The sequence below is a fragment of the Aulonocara sp. 'chitande type north' Nkhata Bay genome, linkage group LG16 (assembly GCF_057382095.1).
Source record: "Aulonocara sp. 'chitande type north' Nkhata Bay isolate Kocher_YH1m ecotype deep benthic linkage group LG16, A_spYH_male_GT1.1, whole genome shotgun sequence".
NCBI classification, from domain to species: Eukaryota; Metazoa; Chordata; class Actinopteri; order Cichliformes; family Cichlidae; genus Aulonocara; species Aulonocara sp. 'chitande type north' Nkhata Bay.
This window is the reverse complement of record NC_141359.1, coordinates 34,299,566-34,317,988: the sequence shown is the minus strand read 5'-3', so window position 1 is coordinate 34,317,988 and position 18,423 is coordinate 34,299,566. Positions and strand designations below refer to the sequence as shown.

Sequence of the window (18,423 nt, the reverse complement as noted above, 5' to 3'; positions counted from 1 at the left end):
CTTTTCTTTAGACATTGGCTTGAAGCCTCATCAGAAATGGTCTCAGTGGCTGCCAAGAAGCCATTCTTAAGGGGGAGGCTCTGTTGGACATCTTGTCAATATCAGTGAAAACGAATGCAAGAAGGCACCATCAGATTTTGATCCACCTTACATTTCCATCTGGAAAGCATTTGATTGGCATCAGCTTCATTTTTCAGAATGACAATGATTCCAAACTGACTGCCAGTGCAGTAAAATCATACTGGGATAAAGAATCATACAGTGGAATGCTATCAGTCATGGATTGGCCTCCCCATTCAAAGAAGAGCTTTGAATGTCCTTCAAGAAGCCTGGAGAACTATTCCTGAAGATTATTTAATGAAATTATAAGAAGGCTGCCTCAGAGAGTTCAGGGTGTGCTGAAGAATAAAGGTGATCATACTAAATATTGACATTCAAAGTCATTAGAATTGGCAAGAACGCTGTTTTCACCTTAAATCCTGTATTTTCATGTGTGTTGGCACATATCTGAATAAATCACTGCAGCTATATCAACAACATATCAAGAAATGAGGGGTGGCTCAAGACTTTTGCACAGCACTGCAGGTGATGTTTTGTGATGTATTCAGGGTTAAAAACAGCTTAAACACTTAAAATTTCTAACACTGTTTTTAATGCCACATCACAGCTGACACAACCAGAGAAAATTACATCATTTCCTTCAGGTTGTTGGGTGTTTTTGGTGCGTTTAGATGCGACAAGTAAAGAAAGCTCTGCTAGGTTTTTCTTCATCCTCCACATCTCATATCACAGAGAACGAGGCCATTTATGTTTAATTTCAAGTCCTATGTTGTAATGGAGCTGATGGAGGGAGGCGCAGTTCATCAAACTGTCATTTTCGCTCACAATTCTGGCTTCTAGTCCATCAACAAACACGGTTTTGTCTGGTTTCACACATTCTCCTTCACTTTTGTCCCTCCATAAAAGTCCAGATTCACTCCCCAGCAGGCCGTGGCAGGCTGACATCACTTCTTATTAAGATATTTCATTGATTTTATAATTAAAGTTAATGGAAATTCACTTAATTAAAGAGACATACCTGTTTTTTAATTAATCCAAAGTCTGTTAAGTAACCATGTTAAATAATCTCCGGGAACACCATAATCTGGTGTTAAGTTCTTACAGTCTCTTATAGTCAGCACAAGAAACAAGTAAGAAATAAGGTCAGCTTAAAGCGCCGCACTGAAAGGACGCATTACACTTACAGTGATGATGTGTGTCACTGTCATGTGCATCAATCATACGTTCCCTGAGATGGCACTCAGTCATAAACACAGCTGCACATTAATACAAATGTAATATGGATGGAGCTTTTGTACTGCAAGCATCATTCACCCATTCATACACACACATTCTATGCCTAAGCTCATTTAACCTAACCTCACACACTCCAACCAATGCACTGGAGGCAACTCAGGGTTCAGTATCTTACCCAGCGATACTTGGTCATGCAGAAAGGCCAGACGTCACTGGACTTAAACTCCATCTCTCTGCTTGCTAGCAGAAAGTGCTGCTGCTTTCAGTAACCTGCATTTTGGATATTTTGATTGGCGCGTGACCAGAGCCTGACAACCAATCCTATTGGACTAGAGCGAGCCAGTCAGTCTTACAATGAGAGCTTTGTTAGGACCAGCGGTGGAACAATCAAGTATTGATGCATTTATTGTAAAGCTTTAGTTCATTTTTATTTAGCAGGCTTAAAAATATATGATGCTGTATTATTTTTAGATAAAGTTACCCAGCAGTATACACAGTAAGTAAAATCATCTTCAGATGCAACATTAAAGCGATATTCACATGAATGAAAATCTGATTATGTTGTGTATTTGCCTCTGCGTAAAAGAGTTTTTAACCTCCACAAAAAGGAAAAACACCCAGACTGTGGTTTTAAAAATATTAACTGGATTTTTAAAAGTGGGTTTAATTTACAGAAGAATGAAACACAAATTTGTTTATTCAGTGGTGGGAAATAATTATACATTCTTCTTCTGTCAAGCAAGGTAACAGACTTACTGCTTCAACAACATATGGACCAATCTTTCTTATATATATCGCCTCTGTCAGTGCGCCCCAGGGTGGCTGTGGCTACAATGTAGCTTGCCATCACCAGTGTGTGAATGTGTGTGTGAATGGGTGGATGACAGGTTGTGTAAAGCGCTTTGGGGTCCTTAGGGACTAGAAAAGCGCTATACAAATACAGGCCATTTACCATTTACCATATTCATGTATGTAGGGTACTTTTACTTGTGGTACTTTAAGTATAATTTGGTATTAACGTATCTGTACTTAAACAGGGACTTCTAGGTAAAGGGTCAACATGCTTCCTTTCACAAAAGTACCTTACAAAAAGTACCTATCAGAGGTACTTTTGAAAGGTACTTTTTCTCATTACCTGAAAACTTTCACCAGCAGGGGGCAGCAGTTAACATCTAGTGCAAAGATATTTCTGATCTGCTGCTGCTTTTTTAAACGTTTAATATTTCCTTTTAACTCCGCCCAAATTTCCTCAAGAGTAAATTGTGAAACAAAAATAATGATTTGTCTGGTTGACTCACTACACCATCTAGTGGTGCTAATTTGCATGGCATAAAAGTACAGCCTGACCCTAGTTCACCTTCAGTAGGTATCTCTTCAACACAGTACAAAGATGTTTTGGATATAAAGTCTTAGCAACCTTTTTTTCATATTCTTGAGCTTTAAATACTTATGCAGCTTCTTTTTGAGTAATACACCCATATGGAGGCTCAGGGGGCCTGGAAATCATATTAAATGTTCTCCACTCTTCTACAGTTTATTTATTTCTGATCAAATATCCTGATGTTCTCATTATTTAAAACATGTGTATTTTAGAGATTTTAAAATTGCACTATACGATTAACATCTTTTTAATTTTAGGACTTTAGAGCCTGGTGTGAGACATCCTGAAACCTATAAGGCCTCATTTTCAGATTAATGAATTCAAAACCTTGTTAATTTTTAAGAATCTGCAGGAAGCCTGGTATTTAAACACACACTCACACACAGACACACACAGAAAACCAATGAGCATGACATTTCAGCGCGCAGGTCAGTGCTGTGCGTCCTCACCCTTCCAGCTGCTGTGCGTATCCACGGAGACAGATGTCAGCAGAGGCAGCAGGCTGAGCGGCGACCACCGAGGTCCAGAGCATCCCTCGTCCGCCTCACATCGGCAGACCACCCGAGGAGGAGCAGTGCCGCGACTCCACGATCTGGGTCAGAGTCATCCTGAAGAAGAACGCAGACATCACAGGCCCGCATGGATCCTAACATCCAGCCGCAGTCGCAGCATCCTCCTCCTCCTCCGTCTGCAGCTGCTTCGGATGCAATGAATTCCACCGAGACTCAGACGGGAGCAAATCCATGAGGTTCTCTCATCCACGCTCGACGACGGCTCTCTGCTGCTGTATGAGAATCTCACTGCATCAAGCATCAGTGAAAGACTGCCTCCTCCTCTTCCTCCTCCTCCTCCTCTCCCTGCCTCTGCCTAATTCACTGCTTTATCGCTCTATTTCTGTCTTTCTCTAATGCTCACCCATATTTCCACTTCACTGCGCCCTCTTCCTCTCTCTCTCTCCCGCTCTTCCTCTCTAATTCTCAGCTGTGTCTCAGCACTCCGCTCAGCCTGTGCCCAGAGGATGTTGAACATGTGTTCAGGATGGGGGTTGGGGGACTAATGACTTCATAGGTGGCACTCTTACTTCTCCCACTGATAGGTTAGGGAGGACGGCACCCTGCGCTAACTGTTTAAAGATAAAAATCAGAGCCTGGCCTCTTTTTTTTCCCGTCTTTGTAAACGTTCCTATATTTGAAGCAAACACTTGCTTAGATGAGATTAACCATGAGGCTGAAGGAAATCTGTGGAAGGACAGCTCTGCAGGAATGAAATGAGAGGAGGGATGAGTGAGCCACAGTACTCCACGTTATAGAAGAGGAGCAGAGGGGAAAGGGAAGATGTGGGAGGCAGAATAAAAATGGACAAACAGTGGAAAGAGGGAGGGGGGAGGAGAAAAGAGAGCTTTGGAATATTTATAGAAGACTGAAGCGGAGAAATAAGCTCTATTTCTGTGCTGTGACACCCGGTTGCATCTCGGATGATACACTGTCAGGCTAAGTCAAATCAAAGGCATCCTATGGTGCCTCTGCAGCAGCAAGCAAAGAGAAATTTGCCTTTATTTCGAGCAGATTACACATTTCGTTCAGGCTTCGGTGGCAAAGCATCTCTGATTCCGGGATCTGCAGACGGAAGAGTGCTTAATCAAGGAAATGATGGCCTTGTGACAATCATGAGAGCCGCTTGACTGAGTCACAAAACGAGGTTAATGTGGGAGGGAGAAGAAGGGGGTGCACAAATATGAAATCCAAATAAAAAATCCTTTCCCTGTTAACCGAGGAGGAATGAGTCAAAATAGATTCAATGTTCCAGACACGTCACTCTGACTGCAAATTTAAAAACGTACGTTCATACGTCTGTGTGTGTGCGTGTGTGTGGAGAACAGGATACCTCTGGGCTTATGCTGTGACCTAGATAAGGCCTTGATGCTCCCAAGTCTGTCAGGCAGAGTGTATCCGAGTGTGTGTGTGTGTGTGTGTGTGGCATCCCATAGAGTAAATGCATGTGTGTCTAAATGCAGAAGAGAGAGAGAGATGAAACGAAGCTGCACGGCTGCGATGCCTGTGTGACTAAGAGCCTCAGCTGGATGACATACAAATGGGTGACCGTTCACACAGCAAGAAAGCTAATCCAAACACACAGGGATACAAAAACTGCAAGTCTTCAGCCTCTCGCTGCAACCTTACGTCACATTGAATGCAGAAAACCTGTAAAATTACACAACATAACGAAAGCATAGTAAACTCAAGCCCTGATGCCAAAGCTCGTCCCTCTCCATGCAAGACTCAGTGAATCACCCCTCCACCGTTTGGGTGTAAAGCTTAACAGCTTAACGCCCACTATGGATGTAGATTAGATTGTTACGGGCTCTTAGATTTCCCTTCCATATGGCATAAAATTAAACACTTCTGAGGCTTTTTACCTCCATATAGCCCAGATTAATATAACATAATGAACCAAACCCATACCCCCTTCACTCTATTACTCTGCAGCTATTCAGTGCATTATGTAAAAATGACAGGAATCATTTCGCCCCAGTTAATTCTTGACCTGTCCTCTGGCCAGATTTGTCATTAAAGGGTTAATCCCGTGCAGCAGGAGCTCTGAAAATTTAACGAAAGGACAGAAAACTCGGTAGGCTTTAAACGGGCGCGGGACAAAAATAGCCGTTTCTCACACAGATGGTGACTCTCCCACAGAGTCACGCATGGCAAAAAAAATGATGGGAAAAAACTCATCAGCAGAGACTCATCAGTAAACACAAGCGTCCTATTTGCTCCAAACAGGATATGACACATATGCATGTGGAGAGTGCTGTCTCCAATTTCACTCTGGAGAGCGACACGCTCAAAATGTCACCGTTTTCACTCTTTGGCAAGTTCAGAGACTTTGAAGTAAATACTCCCAAAGCAGGAAGGCATTCAGAGGTCAGGTGTGTTATTCTACACAGACTCTTGAAAAAAAAAAAACCCACCAAAAGTATAAAAGTGGCAGTAACTCATAAACGGTTCAACACTCCTGTCAAACTCATTGAATTAAAGTTGACATTCTGCACTTCAATCACATGCTGTTTGGTTGATTTAAAATCTACTTATGGAGTTACATAACTGTATGTCTTCTTCTTCTTTTGGTGACTCCCTTTTAGGGGTCACTGCAGTATTCCTATCATACTCCTCTGATCCACCAACCATCCGCATGCCCTCCTTCACTACATCCATGAATCTTCTCTGAGGTTTGCGTCTTCTTCTCCTGCCTGGCAGCTCCATCCTCAGCATCCTTTGTCCAAACCTTCTCAGCCTTGTCTCTATAACTTTGTCTGTCGTCTACCAACGTCACAGTTCACAGACGCTAATGCCTGACCTTACCCGTCGACCTGTCCATCACCTCTGCAAACAAGGAACTCAGAGCACCCTCACCTTTGACCCCATCCGTCATTCCAACTCCACTGCACTCTATGTGAACTTGTGAAAAAAATACCAAAAGAAAAGCATCAACTGTTAAACTTTTTATTAAATGTGATGTTTTTAGTCTAAAGGTAATCACACAAACTGATCAGTCATCACTCAATGTTTCAGTTTCTCTCGGTGAGTTTATCTGTTTTTTCAGTTCTTCTGACTGACTTTTTTGCTCATTTATTTAACAGGCACCACAGCGAGGAGTCACAAAATAGTGACTCTGTAGGTCAAACTGGGAGGAGATGATGCAACAGAATGCCTCATGTTTTATTAATAAAGTTTAGTGTATTGATGACATATCACAGGGAGAGGAATATGATATATTGCTATATCAGGGGTTCGTCCTGCTCTGGGGAAACACAGAGGTTCATAAATCTAAATCTGAGAACCCTGAAAGTGAAGACCTCCTGACTCAAACATTACTTCAAATAGAAAAACTATTGATGCTATAAACTGTATTTGTGCAGCGGTAGAACATAAAGCAGCACCGGTGGTACCTGAGGGCTCAATAACAGTCAGTTTCCATGGTAACGGAGGCGGAATCTATCACAGATTATCGACTTTAGTTTTTGTTTTCACATGCGGATCCTGCGCTGCTCTTTCCAGAACTCGGCAATCCCCTGAGACAGAGCATACTCTGCTAGGCCCCTGCAATCACGGGGGGTGAACCCCACCAAGGCCGTGCCCTTCATGCTGACCCCCTGTCTCCCTGCCAGCTCGGCGACCCTCGCCGTGATGAGGGAAGCCGGAGCGTGACAGTACGACTCGCCGCCGATGCTGAAAGACGGCCAGGGTTCACCTGCGGTGAGGTGATCTGGCGGGGTCCCCTTCACGCTTTCCACATTACAAGCGATTTCCACAGCGCCCCCGTGTGGTAGGGCCAGCACCTGCACTCCAGGCAGGCCTCCCGGCGTCGACTCCCTGATGGCTTTGGCGATGCTGCGCCCCAAAGAGACGTCCTGGGTGTCAATTGTGACATTGCAGTTCATGACGTAGGGACCTGCCCCGACACCTGCAGGAGATCAGACAAATCGGAACTAAAGGAGCTTCTTTAAATCAATAACAACATTTTTTGCAGATTTTTACTAGTGAGACAAAAGTTGCATAGCAATCCTCTTCCTTCTGAAGTCTTATTCACATTCAGAAACAGATTGTTCTACTAGTGCTCTGCAGTCCTCAGCCCTAAAAAATGGTCAGAGTGGCAGAAGCTGTACTGAAAGCTGAAGAGGAATGGACACAGCACAGTCCCCCGTGTCAGACAGAGCACTGCCCAGTCTTACAGACTACATGTCTATCAGGTGGTGTGAGGTGAGCCAGGACTAGTCTCTCCAGCTCTGCATCAGATGTGAAGTGAGGGCAACTGGTTGACAGTCATTTTTCTTGGATAGTGACGACTTCTTTGGTACATGTAGTTCACCAGATGTTCTCCGGAACACTATGAATCCTCGATCTCCTGTCTTGTTTGCCTCCAGTAAATTATTTTTTTTCTTTACAAATCCAGCAGTGCTTATAATAGAGACTAAATGTTGCAAAGGCAACAACAGGATACCTCGGCTGTGTGAATCTGATGCTTAACACCTTTTAGTTAGATTCAGAATGTGCTAACAGGCTCAGTGGCCTGACTTTCTTTTTATCTGGTAACACGTCAATGTTATTTTTTTTAGCTGTGAGAACTTTTCAGATTTTTCCTTTCAAAGGTCAGAATAGAGAAGGGAGACAGCCTGTGGTCAGACTAACAAACAAACAAAGATAAAGTCACCTGTGTTGTGTAATCACACCAAAGAGACACTCTAACCTTCATTACCTGCTACCTCTGGCTCACCTGTGAGGCCGAATCGTTTCTGTGGCTGCGGCCCCACGTCGGCCCTGATGGCCCGCAGGTCTGGCATCTTCTTGAACCAGCCCATCTCCTTCCTCCTGTGCGCCAGCCCTCGCTGTAAGGGGAAGTCTGCCCAGCCAAACAGGAAGGCACTGGTGCCCCGGACCCTCTCTGTAAGTCCCTGAGCCACAGCTGAGCCCAAGCAAGAGCACAGACACATTTCAGCTGACTGGCATACGGAGTGCACGTCATCACGTGCACACAAATTCAGAAACGCAAAGGTGCAAAGACCGTGACGGACCAAAACACACCCGCGGGAATGTAATTCAGACGGATGGAAAATACGGACACATGGGCTGCTTATTACATGCATGCATGAATACAGTGCTTGTTAGTGGGTTGGCCAATTACCATTTTTCAATCACACCACACAGATTAGCATACAGAGTGCAGTCTGCAGGCATGAGGGCAAAGTGTTGAGTTATTGCTCATTATCAGATAGACACATGGCTGCGAAGTCAGCTGGTAAACTGTGAAAGTAATCAACAGCCCAAGAAAATAGAAAAGACGTCACATTATCAGCTACATGCAGGTGAGACATGCTTGTAGAGACACAGTGGATGAGCTCATGACCGAAAATGTACTGAGGAATAATAAAAACTACATACACCCTGCTGAATATGTCTGTGAACACACATTGAGAATTTATTTTAAGTCACATGTGATATTTGTCTAAAGAACTAAAAATAAATTACGAGCACTGACAGCCAGTGAGGATTTAAAATATAGCTGTGATTCCCAACCAGGGGTACATGTTAGATAGGATTTTAGGGTTATGTGGGAAGTTGTGTTCAACTAATCTAAAAAAAAATGCAATAACAAGTAGATCTTAAAATATTTTACTGGAAAAGTTAGCAGCGGTAGCAACAGGGTAACTCAAATATATAAATGATTTAAATAGGTAGATAAATAAATAGTTAAATAATGACTGGAAAGAAAGGGAGAAGGCTTGAATTTATAAAATAACAACTAAACCTTTGAGAAGTTTTCATATAATAAACAAATTCAAATTTTAAACAAATATAATGCATAACTGTTGAAATAACTCACCTGGCTAACAGTATGGAAACCTTTTTTTAGCTAAACCGCTAGCTAAAAAAGCAAGGCTAGCAGTTAAAATCATTAGCCAAAAATGTGCTGTTAGTAAATAATTAGAATTGCTTTTTAAAATTATAACGAAGGGGGGAAATATCCAACTATTAACTTTTGAAATAGCTAAATAATAATTAGGTTAAAGGGCTAGCAGTTGAAAATGTCATCTTAAAATGTATACTAACAAATAAAATTGTTAGCTTAACATGACAGACAAATATTTTAAATGGGTAAAAATTATAAATGAAAAGTTTTAAATACTTAGCTAAAGGATATCTAGCTAAAAGTTGAAATTATTAGCTAAAACATAATTAAATGATGTTAGCTAAACAGATAAATATTTGAAACTACAAGCTTACTAGCAATTAAAAACATACGATAAAAGTATCGATTAATTGAAATAGCAAAACAAAAACTATGAATGAAAGTAGGGTTAGCAGTTGAATATTAAAGGGTTAATAAACACAGGAATTATTAGCTAAAAGTATGAGTAGTAGTGGAAATACTGCATTTCGTTGCCCTGTACCTGTGCATGTGCAATGACAATAAAGTTGAATTCTATTCTATTCTATTCTAAATTTTTAGGCAAGGCAAGGCAAGGCAAATTTATTTGTATAGCACAATTCAACAACAAGGTGATTCAAAGTACTTTACAGAGACATTAGAAACAAAAACAAATAAAAAGCATGATTTAAAATTTTAGGTGAATTAATGGAGAAACTCAGAAGGTTAGTCAAACAATAATTAGTTTGAATGAACACTTCATTTGATGACGGGGTATTTAAGGAGGGTACAGTGTTTCAGGGGTACATTAACTCTCAGGAACACTGTGAAACACATACCGAGCGCCTCTTTAGTACAGTCCTCTGCCCTCACCTCCTCCCCCAGTGGGTAGATGGGTATGAGGTCAACAGAGCCCATGCATGGATGGACTCCTGTATGAGTTTGCATGTCAATCAACCCACACGCCTTCTCGCATGCACACAGGATCGCCTCCCCTGGAAAACATTAAAAAAACAACACCAAATAAAAGCTGCAAACTTTGACTGCTTTCACTGTTAAGGCTGTCGTGTTTCGAACAAGGATTCGTAGAAATGATTTTTTTCTCTGTGATCCTTGTTAGAAAAAGGTTCTTACTGGGTTTTTTTTATGTGTCTTTAAATCCCTCACAAAGCTTATTAAAGGATTGGAAGCTGGAGCTGAACCCATTCATCCATCTCTCAGGAGCAAGAGAGTGAATATGGAACATGTTAGAAGCACAAATACAAAGAGGACTTACTGATCGAGTCGATGCTGGACACAATAGTGATGACAGAGCGGTTGTAGTCATAATCATTAAAGATGTTTAACACCGTGGTCCCCTCACGCCTCACACCTGAAGCACAATAAAGACAATACATGTGAATAAATGTCTAATAACAGGTTATATTTTACAGGTAAAGGGCAAATTTAGTGCTTAGAGTAGGGTGGTTATCTGATTATCATCTGGCGCCATCATGGATGACATAACTGCGTACAGGCAGTGATTTTACAGCTAAGAGTTGGGTATATGTAGTGGCTTGCCCTTCAAACTGAGGCTGTAAATAGTTTACCAGCAGTTAGCTCGTGTTGAAATTCAAACTTTTTTTTCCGCTGGTACCTTGAACTCACCTTCAGTATTGTACAACGCTGCTTTGGCCACCGTCTCCACCAGATCCTTCCGGCGAGCTTCAGAAACATTGAGGAGACACGCCACCAGTCTCCTGCCCAAAGAGCTCGAGGCCATGTTTTATCAGGTATGCAGAACTGGGAAAGTAGAAATGCAGCCACTCATTAGATGAAAATTTGAATGTGTAACCAATAAAACGCAATCATGGGAAAAAGAAAGTCCATATTCTTTCAATTCCAAGGGTTCATATATGACAACATTTTAAAAATCCTTAACATTATTTACCCGTTTCAGATGACCAACTCTATCTGTCAGACAGATGGCCTCACATTTCACTCTACAATACTTTGGTATGCCGAAGAGTTCATGGTCAACTCAGGCCAACCCTCCACCACTGTGCTTGACAACTGGTACAATTGGTACGAGCTAAAAATGGCTGCATTAGTTACATTTTAAAATTTGTAATTATCCCAGCATGTATCAAAGTACCAGCCAGGTGACATTTTCCCCATGTTTTTGCTGTTGCACCCACTTCTTTGAGCTCATTCCTTTGAGAAGTTCAGGAAATACTGTTTTTATTTCAACTGTTTGATGATAAATGGTACAGTTCATAGAGCTGCATCTTCATCCCATCAAAAAATGAAGCAGTGAAATAATACTTTTGATTTTTAATGCAATTCTAAGTGTAACATGGATACTCAAGCAGCAACAGAATACGTACATGGGCTATGAAAAGTTCTCCAATAAATATAAGCTGCTGCACAGTGTGTTTAAAAGCTGAAGTTACCTTCCAGCAGATGAATGGAACTCTTCTTATGTGCAGAATGACCTTGATTAGTTTATATGGTTAATTATCAGTCATATAATTATTCAGTGCAGTTTATAGGAATTATTAAGCCGAGTGGCGGTGCAATGGTTTACCCATTGTGTCTGCACAGCTGTTTGCACAGCTGTAGAACATGTACAAAGTCCAGCCTGGTGTAAACTAATTTGCTGTGTTATGCAGGCGGAACCAAAGATGTCAGTGGCACACTTGAAGTATGTGCAGCGTTTATAAGGAAAAAGGGGCAATATAAACTATTTCTGCGGGAAAACACTCACTTTGCACTCGCTTCAGCGCAGCCGCTGCGAACCCACCCACATCAAGATCCACGGAAAGGTAAACACGTTCATTTTATGTGTTCAGCTAAACTTTGGAAGTCTCAGCACAAGATGGTTCCACCCCGATCCCAACCATAGACATTTTGAGATGTGTTTATGTATGTGCGGTCCTCGTATGTATTTTTTTAAAAAATAAAAAAGGTCTGGGGTGTAAATATTTTTTCCTGGACATGCTGTTACCTACTTATTATTTTTGGAAAATAATACAAATTCCATAAAATTATGAAAACATTCGAAAAAAAATTAATTAGTGGTTTAATCAGTGTCAATTTTATTTATGTTTTATATCCATAAATATCCTCGGCTCACATCGATGACAGTTCACGTTTCTCACCACAAACGTGGTGTTTTATACGATTGCTTTGTTCTTCCCTTGGCGTCGTTAGACCGCGCGGACGAAAACGGAAATACAAAGGAGGGACTCATCCGATTCCTACCGACGAGAAAACTCAACACATGCGCAGTAGCGCGTACGTTTCCTGTCCCTGCAGTCGTTTGTTATTTCGGTGGGTTTGTTTTTGTTAAACAGCGCCTCTTTGTGGACAAAAGGAGACTCTAAAACTGTGACAGTGAAGTAAATCTTGGACGTTTATTCCGCAGGTGTCGTAATGTGAGGCGGACAGCGGTTGTAGACGCCGTGTAGTTGTAATTGTTTGCGTATAATAAGGCTGTGTGGCCCGGTTTGGCGCTACCCGCTGATAATGTGATGCTAACTGACAGCAGCATGGAGCGAGTGCGCAGATGAGGAAAAACGCCAGCTCATTTTCTTATTTTAGAGTCCATGCTAGCCGAACGAGCAGCAGTACTGGACCTGACTTTAATAACTGCGGCCAAAGCGATGACGACGTCACCCTCCGAGCTCCGGGGGCTCCACGCCTCGGCAAGCCGGGATGCACTGTCGGGAACCCCGCTGCAGAAGCTGCAGAAGCTGCAGAGGCTGCCCGCGGTGCCCGGGAACCTCCCCAACCGAGTGAACGACCTGCTGCTCCTGCGGCCTGACCCGGAGGAGCAGGAAAAGAGCAACAACCGGCACGCGGTGTTTTTTCACGGGGATATTCAGGTGAGAGTGATGGAGAAGGTCTCAGGTGGACATGGCTGCCATGGCGAAATTAATCACTGAATACGATTACTGAGGCAGCTCTGTGCCACCTCCTGTGTGTTTAATGTTGGAATCAGTCAATGATTTCTTTCAACAAACCAAATAAAAATGCGGGGAGGCCAGTCCATGGCTGATAGTGCTCCATTGTGTGTGATTCTGTCCAGGTATGATTTTACTGCCTCTGCAGTGCGCTTTGGATCATTGTCATGCTGAAAAATGAAGCTGTTGCCAATCAGACCTTTTCCCCATGGTATTTCATGGAGCATCAAAATCTGACAGTTCACTTTTGCCGAGATTTCCAACACCACTGGCTGAAATTAAACCATGACAGAGCCTCCACTTTCTTTTACAGATAGATGCTCACTGTGCTAACTCTCTCCTGATCTCCTCCGTACACACTGATGATGATTTGAACCAAATATTAGGACTTATCACTCCATCAGCCCTGTTGCCACTCATTTTCAGTCCAGTTCTTGTGTGGTTTCGCATACTTTAGCCTTTTCTTACAGTGAGACATTTCGGATGTGGCTTCAGGCTTTATTCCCCTGAAAATGGTCAGGAAAAAGTACAGGACTCAGCTGTGCTGCTCTTGTTCTGAGATCATGTAGGACCTCTATGTTGCAAAAAGCAGTTGTAAAACTTCTCATTTCTCTCTGTGCAGAACTTCCAGGAGGAGATGGCGCTGCAGCCTGAGGGTGCCCAGTGGCTCTCCTGGAGCCTGGAGAGGGTCGCCTTCACTCTGGGCTGCCGTTTCCCTGATAGACACGTGTGGGTGGTGAGAGCCTCGCGCATGTACCTGCACAAGTTCAGCTGCTACCAGAACTTTGTGGAGAGCAACATGTTCGGGGCTCCGGAGCACTCTCCATACTCTGCTGACTCTGGAGCGTTTCACCACCTCAGGTTTGTTACTGGAGCTCATTTTGTCTTGTTGAGATATTATTTAACTTGATTACTTTGGCTAAATTTTATCCGGCCTGTATATCAGTTAAGAATAAATTAAGAAAGGTGTAGAGGCTTAAAAAGCCACCTGCAAGCTAAATCATCTAGCTCACAGATGATGACACAGAAAAGGGCAATTTAATGGTGAACGCGTTTCCCGTGTCTTTTCCCAGTTTTCCAAATTTTATGTTTTTGGAAAACATGACCAGGTCTAAAGGTGTGAAGGACAGGAAAATGTTGCTGTAATTCTTTGAGATGATTTTGGATCTTTTCTCTGAGTCTGAGCAGCGTTTCTGACCACAGGGCCCTGCTGAGCCACGGCATGGAGCGAGCCAGCCTGCCAGACCCGCTCCAACCACAGGGCGGCGCTGACAGCATCCCCTCAGGCTTCTCCTTGACCCTGGTGGGCTTCAGCAAAGGCTGCGTGGTCCTGAACCAGATGGTGTACGAGCTGCCCGGGGCCCGTGCTGATCCGCAGATGTCACCCTTCGTCAAGCACATCTCTGACATGTTCTGGCTGGATGGTGGCCACCCGGGGGGCAGTGAGACCTGGGTGACAGACAAGCAGGTCCTGAAGGAGCTGGCCGGCAGCGGCGTGTCGATCCATGCCCACGTGACCCCTTACGAGGTGTGCGACCCGATGCGGGCCTGGGTGGGCCGCGAGCACGGACACTTCATCAAAACTCTGGAGGAGTTCGGGGCGTGTCCAAGCAAGAAGCTGCACTTCAAGGACGAGCCGCCCTCCATCGAGAACCACTTCAGGGTCATCCAGGAGTTTTGAGCGCTTTATGTGATCTTTGTGTCTTATTGCTGGTCTTACCTCAAACCTTCAGATTTAAGGGCTCAGATGAGTCGGATGCTGGTTTGTTAAACGCGCTAACCCTGAGGTGGGACGAGCTTTCCTCTGTTCTCCACTGTCTTCCTCTGAAAGTCCTTCAGGCTAAGTGAAAGCTTTTCCATTTGCTCAGACTTTATGTTGCTGCCGAGCTGCTGGTTAATATCCGGTTAGTTTCTCTAACTCAACTTGTTTGCGTGTTTAGCTGCAGCAGAAAAGCTTCTTACATTCTTTCTATACCTGCACTAGCATTGAGCTCATTTTAGACACATGAATGTTTGAGAATCCGGTCTCCGGGTGGACGTCATCAGCAGGAATATCTGCTGATTGTGTTTTAACTGTAATGAAATAACAAGCAGACACTTAAAGTGTTTGAGTTCATTCCTTCAGTTTGATGCTGATGGTGGATTTCCATCAATGACGAGTCAGAAAAAGGACAAAAAAGCAGTTTAGATTTATATTTTTAAGATAAGACACTGCAGGCTAACAGAACTGTTCACTTTTTGAAGCCATTGAAGTTCCAAAACCAGACTTTAAAAAAAAAAAAAAAATCTTAATTAAGATTAATTATCTCACAACGAGTTATGTGTGTAAATTGCCGACTGCTTAAAAAAAAAAAAGTGCCTGCAGCGTCTCCTCTTAAATCGCTGCAGTACGTTTTATTCTGACACACAGTCACTTCAAGGTGTGTTCACTACGTATTCTGGAGCCGTCACATTTCACATGGTCTTCATCAGCAGAGGATGTTCTGCTGATGAAGACCATGGGGCTCATAGGTCAGCTCTGTCATCACGTTTGGAAATCAACTTTTAAACGGTACAACTATAACAACAACCAAAAACTTTCATATTTTACTATAAATGTTTTTAAAATATCAGATTTTATGTTTTCCTGGAGAAAAAAAAGTCCATCTGCACAGATTTGTTTTTTGTTTTCAGTAAAATGCAATAATAAGAAGGAACACTCAGGTGCTTTAGTATTTGGGCAGCGGGGCAGTTTTAGTTTTTTGCTTTGATTAAATCTGAATCGCACCATGTGATTAATCTGTAGATGACAGTTGGGTGCTTCTCTTCTGGCCTGAATTGCTTTGGGGTGAGCTGTACAGATGTCTGTCTTCTTTTAAATATTATGGAACTCTATAAATCACCTATCATATTTTTGGATCTTTGAGTAGGTGGGTCGTGACTCCTCCTTTCAGAGAGGGTGTGTGGGAGTTCTCCACACCAGTCTACATGTGTTTTGTGGACTTTGGGATGGTTTGGCTGGGGTGACCTGTAGGGGGTGTTCCTGGACTCCGGGATATCAGGCACGCTGTTAAAAGCACTTTGGAGCCTGCAGCTGCAACGAGAGCTTGGTTCACTTCTCCATCAATAAGCCAGACTCCCTCAGGGTTGACCTTTGACGCTGATTCTGTTTACAGCTTTCATGAATAGAATATCAGAACAGAGGCTGTGGGGTTTGGTGCTGTGGATGCTGTACTGATCTGTTTTTTGTGAAGAGCGAGCTGATGATCTACACCTACATCCACAAGCTGTGGATGCTGACTGAAAGGTGTCCAGGACACCAGAGGTGGAAATGAGCTTCCTCTGAAGGCTTTGGGCTTTTGGGGGTGTCTGAGTAGAGCAGCTGCTTTGCCACATTTAAAGGCATTGGTTGAGGTGTAGTGGATGTCCTGGATAACTTTGAGGCCCACGACTGCTTGGATAGATCATGTCTGCTGGCTTGGGTGGTACAGCGAGGATGTGTGGCCTTGGCGTCTTCGTTTAGGTCACTGCTCCTGTGACTTAGACCCAAAGAACTGGTAGAAACTGGATGAGTCTAATTAGTGGAAACAGATGTTGCTGTTGGTTGTTTCAAACACTAGAAGGCGAGTGCCATCTAGTTCTAGGTGAAGGTGGACATCTTTACAGCTAATATCTCCAAAACCATCTATGGACCCCCTGTCCAGATACTTTTGGATCTGAATGTATCTCATGGTGGCAGATGTGATATGTTTTTATGACACTGGGTGGGGAGAAGGACAAAAAAAATCTGTAAACTTGCTTGCTGTGTCCAATTAATGAAGTGGATTATTCCTGTAGGACTTCTGGTAGCTGGCAGGGCAGCATGCACTGTACATCCATCTGTATGATCTCTGTATGAGCTTAAATAGCATCTTTGCACTTTGCTGATGGCTGCGAGTCGTTCTGCTGAATGTAACTTCAGATGCATTCCATTGTTTACTACTCGCTGTATGTTGTGCTGTGTGTTTGTTTTTTTTTGTTTTTTTTTAAACAAAAAAACTGAGTGGATTTGACCTTTTAAAGGAGCTCAGCTCTGATTGGTTTTGTTCTTAGACTCTGTACTGCTGTATGAGTCAGTTAAAATAATCCTTATTTATGTCACATGCTCTCAAAATGTCATTTAGTGGCTGTAACGGTCAAAGAAACTTACTGTCTGGACTATCTCATTAGACGTCCACTGAGTGGGAGTTCTTGAAGCAAATCAATGAAGTATTTAACTATTAAAATGCAAAGCTGAAACAATTCTTCTAACATGGAACAAAGGTCATCAGTTTTTATATAGTTGTTACATGTACCCAACAAATATCCCTGGGAGGGTTGATTGAGGAAGAGTATGTAGGATCAGCCTCTGCTAGTGCCAACTCAGATATGCCGATTGTCCCGCTGTGGTGACCTTTGAACTGAAAGAAGCTCTTAAGGTACTTTGAGCTGATCCATTATATTTAACAAGGCTTGGGACTGGTGCTAAGAGCACAGCAGCTCACATTTGGTCCTCCAGTGTTTAGCTCCATGGTGCAGTGGTCATGATATCAGCTTCCATATATGAGCCTTTATTAGTCTTTGTAGCCCGATTCCTACCATTCACACTGATGGTGGGTAAATGGTAAATGGCCTGTATTTGTATAGCGCTTTTCTAGTCCCTAAGGACCCCAAAGCGCTTTCCACAACCTGTCATCCACCCATTCACACACACATGGGTGACATAAAAACCCTATAAAGATAATGATGTATATTAAAAGGTTAATATGAAGTGTTTGAAACATTTTTAATCAGCATCCACTGTTGTTGGGGTGCGTGCGTGCGTGTTTGACAAAAATATGTAAAAACATAACATATCAGGACCCCTTTAGAGCAGTGTTTCCCAACCTGTGTGCTGTGGACGATTATCTGGTTCTACCCGATTAGTAAGTCAGCGGTCCTCAACCTTTTTAGCGCCACGGACCGGTTTATGCCCACAATATTTTCACGGACCGGCCTTTAAGGCGTCACGGATAAATACAACAAAAAACTAGTACCTGCTCTGATTAAATGGGTTGACAATTCCTAGTAAAACAGAAGGAGAAATTAGTCACGCTGTAAGACTGTGCAGTGCAAAATAGCAATAGATAAATATTTGAAAAGGAAAAAGTCAATCTGAGATGAGTCCTGGAGAAAGTTCTGACCCAGATGAAGGCCCTAGCATGACTAGTGGTCAGAAGAAAGCAAAAAAGGTATACTGGGGACAAACTGAGCCAATTCCGCTATACCTGGTGGGCGGGGAAAAATTATCAATATGCTTTTTGTGACATTTGTTTGTTGGTGTGCGGTGTGATTTTTCTAATGTGAAATATGTACTGTGGCTCCAAAAGGTTGGGAAACACT

At 42.9% G+C, this 18,423-nt stretch overlaps 3 protein-coding genes across 13 annotated transcripts in view; 1 reads left to right on the top strand and 2 right to left on the bottom strand.

The window, feature by feature from the left end:
- LOC147311955 (nck-associated protein 5-like) overlaps positions 1-3,518 on the bottom strand; it is a 108,956-nt gene extending 105,438 nt beyond the window's left edge. For all 5 annotated transcript variants that reach the window (XM_086265744.1, XM_086265745.1, XM_086265746.1 and 2 more), the window contains exon 1: positions 3,127-3,518. The gene's annotated coding sequence lies outside the window, so the exon portion shown is untranslated. The remainder of the gene's footprint in view (positions 1-3,126) is intronic.
- Positions 3,519-6,169: 2,651 nt separating this feature from the next.
- On the bottom strand, positions 6,170-11,961 carry ftcdnl1 (formiminotransferase cyclodeaminase N-terminal like 1). Of its 6 annotated transcripts, none has more exons than XM_086265512.1 (6): positions 11,847-11,961; positions 10,690-10,882; positions 10,377-10,472; positions 9,940-10,095; positions 7,949-8,137; positions 6,170-7,138 (listed from the first exon to the last, which is right to left on the bottom strand). In XM_086265512.1, the coding sequence occupies exons 2-6, from the start codon at positions 10,814-10,816 to the stop codon at positions 6,702-6,704; spliced, it is 1,005 nt and encodes a 334-aa protein (XP_086121638.1). In that variant the 5' UTR covers positions 10,817-10,882; positions 11,847-11,961; the 3' UTR covers positions 6,170-6,701. The 6 variants fall into 6 exon arrangements, with proteins under 6 accessions (XP_086121638.1, XP_086121641.1, XP_086121637.1 ...); XM_086265515.1 differs by having other exon boundaries at positions 10,748-10,882; positions 11,847-11,960; XM_086265511.1 differs by lacking the exon at positions 11,847-11,961 and adding an exon at positions 11,533-11,706.
- Positions 10,723-17,045, top strand: lg16h2orf69 (linkage group 16 C2orf69 homolog). Of its 2 annotated transcripts, none has more exons than XM_086265519.1 (4): positions 10,723-10,872; positions 12,683-12,966; positions 13,667-13,905; positions 14,248-17,045. In XM_086265519.1, the coding sequence occupies exons 2-4, from the start codon at positions 12,688-12,690 to the stop codon at positions 14,723-14,725; spliced, it is 996 nt and encodes a 331-aa protein (XP_086121645.1). In that variant the 5' UTR covers positions 10,723-10,872; positions 12,683-12,687; the 3' UTR covers positions 14,726-17,045. The 2 variants fall into 2 exon arrangements, with proteins under 2 accessions (XP_086121645.1, XP_086121644.1); XM_086265518.1 differs by having other exon boundaries at positions 10,778-11,904.
- Positions 17,046-18,423: the final 1,378 nt, after the last annotated feature.

What these genes read in the sequence shown, in the direction of transcription:
- ftcdnl1 (XM_086265512.1), bottom strand. Translation starts at nt 10,816, where the DNA reads ATGTTTCTGAAGCTCGCCGGAAGGATCTGGTGGAGACGGTGGCCAAAG. An exon ending in TCAACACGAGCTAACTGCTG is followed by an intron (nt 10,473 to 10,689) that starts GTAAACTATTTA and finishes ATTGTGCTTCAG; the next exon opens with GTGTGAGGCGTGAGGGGACC. An exon ending in GTCCAGCATCGACTCGATCA is followed by an intron (nt 10,096 to 10,376) that starts GTAAGTCCTCTT and finishes AATGTTTTCCAG; the next exon opens with GGGAGGCGATCCTGTGTGCA.
- lg16h2orf69 (XM_086265519.1), top strand. Translation starts at nt 12,688, where the DNA reads ATGCTAGCCGAACGAGCAGCAGTACTGGACCTGACTTTAATAACTGCG. An exon ending in TTTTTCACGGGGATATTCAG is followed by an intron (nt 12,967 to 13,666) that starts GTGAGAGTGATG and finishes CTCTCTGTGCAG; the next exon opens with AACTTCCAGGAGGAGATGGC. An exon ending in GGAGCGTTTCACCACCTCAG is followed by an intron (nt 13,906 to 14,247) that starts GTTTGTTACTGG and finishes TTCTGACCACAG; the next exon opens with GGCCCTGCTGAGCCACGGCA.